This window comes from Limulus polyphemus, unplaced genomic scaffold, assembly GCF_000517525.1.
Source record: "Limulus polyphemus unplaced genomic scaffold, Limulus_polyphemus-2.1.2 Scaffold5667, whole genome shotgun sequence".
Classification (NCBI taxonomy): domain Eukaryota; kingdom Metazoa; phylum Arthropoda; class Merostomata; order Xiphosura; family Limulidae; genus Limulus; species Limulus polyphemus.
In genome coordinates, this window is record NW_013671277.1 from 13,457 (window position 1) to 21,765 (window position 8,309).

General features: G+C 32.2%; 1 protein-coding gene across 3 annotated transcripts in view; it reads left to right on the forward strand.

Annotated features, from left to right (window-relative positions):
- The first annotated feature begins 3,801 nt into the window (after positions 1 to 3,801).
- Positions 3,802 to 8,309, forward strand: part of LOC106472851 (DEAD-box helicase Dbp80-like) — an 18,660-nt gene continuing 14,152 nt past the window's right edge. Inside the window, exons 1-4 of one of the 3 annotated variants that reach the window (XM_013933518.2) lie at positions 3,802 to 3,973; positions 4,593 to 4,685; positions 5,733 to 5,835; positions 7,737 to 7,851. In XM_013933518.2, the coding sequence (XP_013788972.1) occupies positions 3,861 to 3,973; positions 4,593 to 4,685; positions 5,733 to 5,835; positions 7,737 to 7,851 (424 nt within the window). In that variant the 5' untranslated portion in view covers positions 3,802 to 3,860. Of the gene's footprint in view, positions 3,974 to 4,592; positions 4,686 to 4,721; positions 5,059 to 5,732; positions 5,836 to 7,736; positions 7,852 to 8,309 lie in introns of those variants that run through there. The other 2 variants (XM_022401402.1, XM_022401403.1) reach the window with 2 other exon arrangements.

Genomic DNA, 8,309 nt, shown 5'->3' on the forward strand with positions numbered 1-8,309 from the left:
ACAACCCGACCATATCATAATCATCAGATACTAGTCTTTCTTTATCATCCCTCAAAGGTCCTACCCCCATCCTAACATTTTGTTTACCCTTAATGTATTTAAAGAAATCCTTACTGTTAATTTTTACACTTTCAGCCAACTTTTCTCATACATCCTTTTTGATGTCCTAATTTCCTGTTTCACCAACTTTCTTGATCTTCTATAATCTTCTAAGTCTCCTGTCATACCAGTCAATTTAAATTTCTTAAATTTATGATGCTTTTCTTTAATTTTATTTCTTAAACTCTTTGTGCCCCAACCTGGTTTTTTTACTTGTAGCTACCCTTTTCTTTCTATAAGGAATATGTTTACCTTGAATATTTAAAATTTATCATTAAAAATCATCCCCACAATTAATCCTGGACAGTATCCTGACAAAATTAAGTTATGGCCTTTTTCTTTCAATGCTTTTATCAACCCCTTGTACTTATTAATTAGTTCCTCTGACCTAACTTTCTCTACATCATTAACCCCTACATTCACAATAAAAACTTCATCTCTGCTAACCCCCTTTATTATATCTCCTGCTCTGTCAGTTATATCCTCCACCTGTGCCCTTGGGTACCATAATCTAATTATTTTCTCCATATTTACCTCACAGACTATTCTATCGACCTGCCTTGTCAAGGAATTACCTATAACTATAACCTCCTTACCATCCACATCCTTCTCTGACCCTTTTGTTTTCCTTCCCTCCAATAGTACCTCATCTGCAGAAGTCAAGGGCTGAAATCTGTTGATCAACAGAATAAGCTCATTATAATAAAATTCACTACTTTTTACCGTAATAGTACTGTTTCTAACTTGCTGAAAGTAATTGTTAGCTGATATATCCTTTGCATGTAAAAGCTTAAGCTCCTCCTGAAATCCTGCTGCCATTTCTCTTTATCTATTGGTTCTACTTTAATCGTGATTGCCTCTAACTTCTTGTCCAACCTACAATCTCTACATAAAAATTGCACATCATAGGCAACTGTTATATAGCTTGCATTAAGTATTGTAAAAATTTATACTAATGGTTATCACCATATGACAGTGGTTTATTATTACCTTAAACTATTTTCAATAACTAAAACTGTAGACATGAAAGTTCTGTAAAGATTGTGACATTATGTGAACCTATTAATTCTAGAATTAGTAACAAAACCCCCACTGGATAACACTGAACTCCTACCCGTCTGAAATATCAGAATTTAGTTTAAGGTTTTTAAATTTTCCATAGATTGTTACTCACACTTAAATAAGTCTTTTTTTTCTTTTTTTTGTGAATGGGTTGGTAGTCATACTGTGCAACTATGAGACCTATAGATTGGGTTTAATTGGTAGATTGAAACAAAGAGGGTTTGAGGTAAGTTTGGTTTTTTGATAAATAAAAGCACACAAATACACAATTAAAGGTAAAACATCCTATTACTATTGTATATAAAGCAAATTGAAGAAAGGGTTGTGATAAAATAGTGTAATACATTTAATTAATGTTAGACTTAATAGTGTTGTCGATAGGCTACTTGTAATTAGTGCTGATTATTTATTCCCAGACCACAATAGTTAAAACTAGTATAGGTGTTAAGTGCTCACTGTTTGTAGGGTGTGATTGGTGCAATGAATGGGTCTTATTTGGGAACTCTGGACTTTTGAAGAAGTTAGAAGTTAAGATGTTCAATTTATTTGTACAGCTTGCAGGTTGGTGGACTTAATTGTCCTAAATAGAGTAGAGGCAATAGACAGAGAAGTGTAGACTGTGGGAAGTGGCAGCAGGATTTCGGTAAATACTTAAGATTTTATATGCAAAGGATACAGTTGCTAATTATGAGAGATGTGCAAAATAAAAGTTTAAAACGGCTAGGTAACAAAGTAAATCTATCAGAAACAGCAAAGTTAGTGCTAGCCACCACTCAGATATTAGCTAAACAGTAAGTATTGTTACCTAGGTAACAGAATAAATCTATCAGAAACAGAAAAGTTAGTTCTGCCCACCACTCAGATATTAGCTAAACAGTAAGTATTGTTACCTAGGTAACAGAATAAATCTATCAGAAACAGAAAAGTTAGTTCTGGCCACCACTTGGATATTAGCTAAACAGTAAGTATTGTTACCTAGGTAACAGAGTAAATCTATCAGAAACAGAAAAGTTAGTGCTAGCCACCACTCAGATATTAGCTAACCAGTAAGTATTGTTACCTAGCTAACAGAATAAATCTATCAGAAACAGAAAAGTTAGTTCTGGCCACCACTTGGATATTAGCTAAACAGTGAATAATTATATATACTTTACACTTCTTAATGCCACATTATGTTTAGGATCTGTTGAAGTAGTTTAATACAAAATAACTATTTTTATTAGCCTGGTGTAGCCGTATTTACTAGTAATATAAAGGAGATCACATCAATTTCTACACTTGTCTTTGCTAATATACAGAGGTGGTATGCATTTCGGTGATGGTTTCATATTTGTATTTTTAGAATGGATGGTAAACAAAGTCGGCAGCTGAAATATTATCACAGATTAAAGGTAGCAGAAGGGAAAACCTTCTTACAATTTGTTTGTTTTTATATTCTAGGTACAATATAATCTGGTAAAGGAGAACACGTGGAAAACAGTAGTCACCTTCATCAAGGTGTTAAAATATGACAAAATGTAGCCCGAGTATTAGATTTTTTAAAATATGACAGAATGTTGCCCGAGTGTTAGCTTGTTGTCACAAGGTTTTTCAGTAGTTATATTTTCAAGAACTGTATAAATCATCAGTTTAAAAATGGACACTTAAGAAAGCCTGGCCTTTATAGTATATGGCATATCTACTTAATCTTTAAATGTCAAAGTTATCTAATCAGTAATAGTCACTGCTGTGGACAGAGAGCAGATAGCCAATTGTGTAGGTTTGTGCTAAAACATTCAAACAAACATAGTTACAGCTCATGCTGTTTCCAAAATATATTTGTCCTCTTTATTTGTTGAGTCATGATACTGAAGTGTCCACCAATCCAAGGATTTTTTATTTTTGGCAATGCTGGTTTTATCTTAAGATTAGTCACCAATCTTGTGATGCTGATTCGAAGTTGTAAATATCATTTTTATCTTCCATAAAAGAAGGTGGTTCTAGAGCTTGTCTTTTGTCCCTGTCTTGTCACTCATGATGGTTTCTTTGTTTTTGAGATAAAATTCATATTTTAACATTCACATTAAAAGAGAACTTTTTATTTCTATAGCTTCAAAGAGATGAATACAAAGCTGAAGAAGGTATTGTTCATTTAAGGTATTATTGGAAATATATTGATGCTTCGTGTGTTTGTTTGGGTTCATTAACTATCACATAGACAAACATTTTTATTTTCGATGACGAGGAACCCACTTTGAGACTAATAATGGCTGGAGACGGCTCGAATGGGTAATGAAGAAAAACTTTAATATAAGTTTACCTTAACAGTAAATGTACAACCTGATCATGACAAAACCTTGTCGAAACGTTGTACATTTGCTGTTATGTTAAACTTGTATTAAAGTTTTTCTTCGCTACCCATTCAAGCCGTCTCCAGCCATTATAGACAAACATTGTTCGATTCAGGGGGGCATTGAAAAAATTCTGAAATAATTCAATTACTTCATTAACTTGTATCCATAACTTTTTTTCTGTTGTTGTTTGAAGATTCAGGTACTCTATTTAACAAAATCTTATGATAGAAATTATTTTACAAATATAATGAGATATTATGGTTTAAGAAAAAATATTGGCTTATTTCTCATTCCACTACTCTTTGTTTATAGTTTGAAATATTTTTTAATTACTTGATAGAAATTTCTGCAGCTGAAGTGTCACTCATGAAGAAGATCCTCCGTAAAAGATTGGTTCAAAGCTCTCATGACGTAGAAGTTCAACAGAAGGACCCCAATTCCCCCTTGTATTCTGTAAGGTCCTTTGAGCAGTTAAATATGTAAGTATTAAGTTGGATAGAGGACAGCATAAATGCACATGTGACTTAATTTCATTTACTTATGTTCCAAAACTTGAGATGTAATCAACATTTAAAAATTGCTGACGCTGGTATCAAAATTCAGATATACATGAATCTTGTACACGAGATAAAACTGCATTCAACTTATTATTTCTCTAGTACTAATCTCGTTATCATTATCTTTCAAACCCCAAGACTGTTAGTTTTAAATTATAATTACTCATTAGAATAAAGTAATTAAAGACATCTGCATCATCATTTAAGGTCCTAATAACTTTTAAATCAGTGGAAATATGCTTATGAATAATTTGGATATGATGATAATTTTCCAGCATCTTGTAGCTTCTCTGTAAGGACCGGCACAACCTTTCATCTTACACGTTTCATCCAAATTTTTTTATTTAATTTGAACGTTTCCTATGAACTATAAAATCTCAATACTTGTGGGATTATGTGCTTATGTTAATGAGTGGGGAGAAAACAAAAGCACTTCAGACAGAATTTATGTTTATATGAACTCTGTCAGTTTTATGGAATAAGTTGTTATAGCACAGAGATCATAGGAGCCAGATGTAAATTATGTATTATGTATTTTCAGAAATCACAATCTTTTAAAAGGTGTTTATGCTATGGGTTTCAATTTTCCTTCCAAAATCCAAGAAACTGCTCTACCAGCATTGTTGGCAGATCCGTAAGTCATAAAATGATATAAGCTTTACGTTGTAAGTTTTTTTCTTGCTCTGTGTGTTAGGAAATATATGCTCCTTTATTCTTCAGTATTCAACATATTTTTTTGTGATACAAGAGTAATTTGATATTTCTGATATTTGTTTTAAAAAGGATGATATGCATATTTTGAGATATATTTGTAATGTAGTTTCATTTAATTAGTAGGCTGAGCATGGCCTAGTGGTGTGTTCAGACTGTGAATCTGAGGGATCATGGGTTGAGATCTATTTCCACTAAAACATGAGACACACTGGAGCTGTGAGTGTGTGCTGTAGGAGCTATGTGGTGGTTAAATCCCACTGTTTGGTCAGAGAAGATCAGTCCAAGAGTTTGTGGTGGGTGTTGTTGACCTGCTGCCTTTCTTCTAGTCTAGCAGTTAAAATTGAAGAATGGCTATGTGCCCATAGCCCACTATGTTTCTTTGCATGAAAACTATTGAAACAGACAACAAATCTTTTCACCAAAGCTCATCCTGGATGACTGATTAGGAATAATGTTTCATAAGTAAACATGTGCTTTTGATATGTGTGTTTAGTAATGAAATATGAAAGAAAATTGAATGATGAAGATGTAATGTATGAATTGGAAAGATGTGTAGTAGGTTTGTGTGTATTATTTAAACTAAAAGGAGCACATGTGTTATGTGTACAAACACATCAACTGAATAATGAAACTTTAGTTATAGATATAAATGGTTGAATTTTTACTAAATTTTAAAGTTACAATTACACACAGAACAATTATAAATTGTAATCATTCAGTAAAATGCTTTCTCATTCAAAAGTTTTACTTTTTTTTACTTGTATAAATGTTTATTTACTAATAAATTTCACAGTAAGAAACTATTAGATGTTCTCGAGTCTAGATTTCATTAAACAACTCAGCCAAACCAAAATATAAATAGATTGAGAATTTCCTCTTATTTTTAACAGTGCTAAATTTTCACACATTTAAAAACAGTTTAGATGTATTACACTCATTCTTTTATATTTTCTCTCTCTCTTGACAGACCCCAAAATATGATTGCTCAATCACAGAATGGCACAGGAAAAACTGCTGCTTTCATACTAGCTAGTCTTAGTAGAGTTGACACATCTAAGCCTTTTCCTCAGGTTTGTTAAGAAGGTATTTTTTTATATTCATTTAATTAAACAGCGATAAAAGTTCTGCAAACGTTAAGATCAGTAAGGGAGGAAATGAAACTTCAAGTGTGGAAGCAACAGCCTATCCTTGCAAGATTAGTAGGTACTACAAGCTTGATAAAAGTTTAGGCTGTAATTGTAAACTAATCAACAGCAATTATAAGTCCAACTGTATCATACTTCTTAAAATTAACTTGTCTCTGAAATGCTGCATTTATTAGTGGTTTGATGAAGTGTTAGATTTATTTTTTAGCACCTGACTAGACTTATGCATACACCATGGTCCTGAGGATTGCCAATAAAGAATAAGATTTATTTTTAAATTAAACTGGTTTCCTTTTTACCTTTGCCACTTTGAGAACAACCTCATGCTCTTTGTGATGGCTCTTGATTTTGGGTAAACAAAATAATTGTATTTGCATTTACAAAAAACAAAAAACCATACTAATATTGCCTGATTGAAAATCGATTTTTATACATAACTCGTTGTCATGTCTTCCTCCTGTGATAATAACATAACATTAATGCCACTAAACTTAAGTACGTAAATGATTGAGATATCTATAAAATAATACCTCTAGATCTTTTCCTCGGGGATGTGTTTGAGAACATAATGAATGATTTGTGTGTTCTTCAAGCTCTGCCAAGACTAATTTCTGATTATCCTCCTATCCATTCTTTTCCCAAGAATCAAACCATTATTTGACACACATTTTTTTTTTCACTCAATAGATTTTTCTCTTATGTTCTCTTTTTATTATGTTAAATGTTGTCATTTTGTTCGATTTATTTGTTTATTGAAAGTTTTCTATGTCAGGTTAGTAACTTACCTGGTGTGACGTACCTGTGTCAGTGTACAGAAAATTTGTTCTTCAAATTCATGCTTATTTTTACATTTGAACAGTTAGTCATATTTATGTAATAATTATCTTTTCGGCGATCTCTTTTACTTTAAACAGCTGCAAGCAGCTTTGTTGTTGACATTAAATTGATACTATTAAAAGAAAATTATAAATTTATCTAAAATTCAGTAACCTAAACAAGAAAAATAAAAAGTTGGTACAAAGTAAGTCTAATGTGTGTATCAAAGTAACATAGGTGCTGTCATATGGAAGATTAAAAAAGTTGGTACAAAGTAAGTCTAATGCTGTATCAAAGTAACATAGGTACTGTCATATGGAAGATCTGAAGAAAATACTGGGAATCTTTGACTTGGTTAATGAAGATTGCTCTTTTTTTTCTGTATGAATTATTCTTAAAGTTTGTTTGTTTTTGTTGAGCACAAAGCTACACAAAGGGCTATCTGTGCTCTGCCCACCATGGGTATCGAAGCCCAGTTTCTAGCATTATAAGTCCAGAGACATACCGCTATGCCACTGGAGGGCTTCTTAAAGTTAAAACCCAAGAACTATTTGACAGAGATGAGATCATATATATCTCTGTATTTACATGTATGTAATATAATAGTAACAGTAATAAGTATATAATAATATGCAGCATTGAAGGTATTTGGATCAGTTGATCCCCACCCATACTTGTGCTACCTCCCACAAATTGTTTTACCCCAAGGCTTCACCTCGCGGTCTCGCAGTTTTGACAGTCAGTATGTTGTTCCTTTGTGAACTAGACACACCAAGAAATTTTCAACAACTTCAAAGCCAATCATACTCATTGTATTCATTATAATTTTAATACTTGAATACAGAAGTAATACATAAGTTATGAATGTTTCACTAGGCTAAAGTTTTAAAGCGAAGTTGGGCTGTCATTTGAATACTTTTTCTCAAAAACAAAAAATCTCCCATCCCCATCTGAAGAATGTAGTGTTTTTAAGAATAAGACTATTAATCATTATTTTTCTTACTTTTAAGGTGCTCATCCTCTCACCAACGTATGAATTAGCTATACAAACAGCCAACGTAGCTAAACAGATGGGACAGTATTGCCAGGATATAAAATTCTGCTTAGCTATTAAAGGGGAAGGAAGTAAGTTTTCTTCTTCAAGTTATGTTATGTACATGAATAATTCCAATGTATCTGTTTGTGGACAAAGTCACTAAGTTATTTGGAGATTGGAGAATAATTTTTGTGTTTATGTTCAGAATCAGCAAATGGAATTAGATGCAAATCAAATTAAAGGTTTCTTTGAAAACAAGAAGTTTATTTTAGCATGCAAAATAACTTTGTAGGACAGATTTTGAGGATTATGTTAGTCACTCATGTTTAGGATGATTAAATTCCAAGTCTTGATGACTTTCTATATAGTTTAAGTTACAGAATATTTAATGTAACTTGAGACAAACATGCTCCATTAAGTTATGGAATATTTAATGTAACTTGAGACAAACATGCTCCATTAAGTTATGGAATACTTAATGTAACTTGAGACAAACATGCTCCATTAAGTTATGGAATACTTAATGTAACTTGAGACAAACATGCTC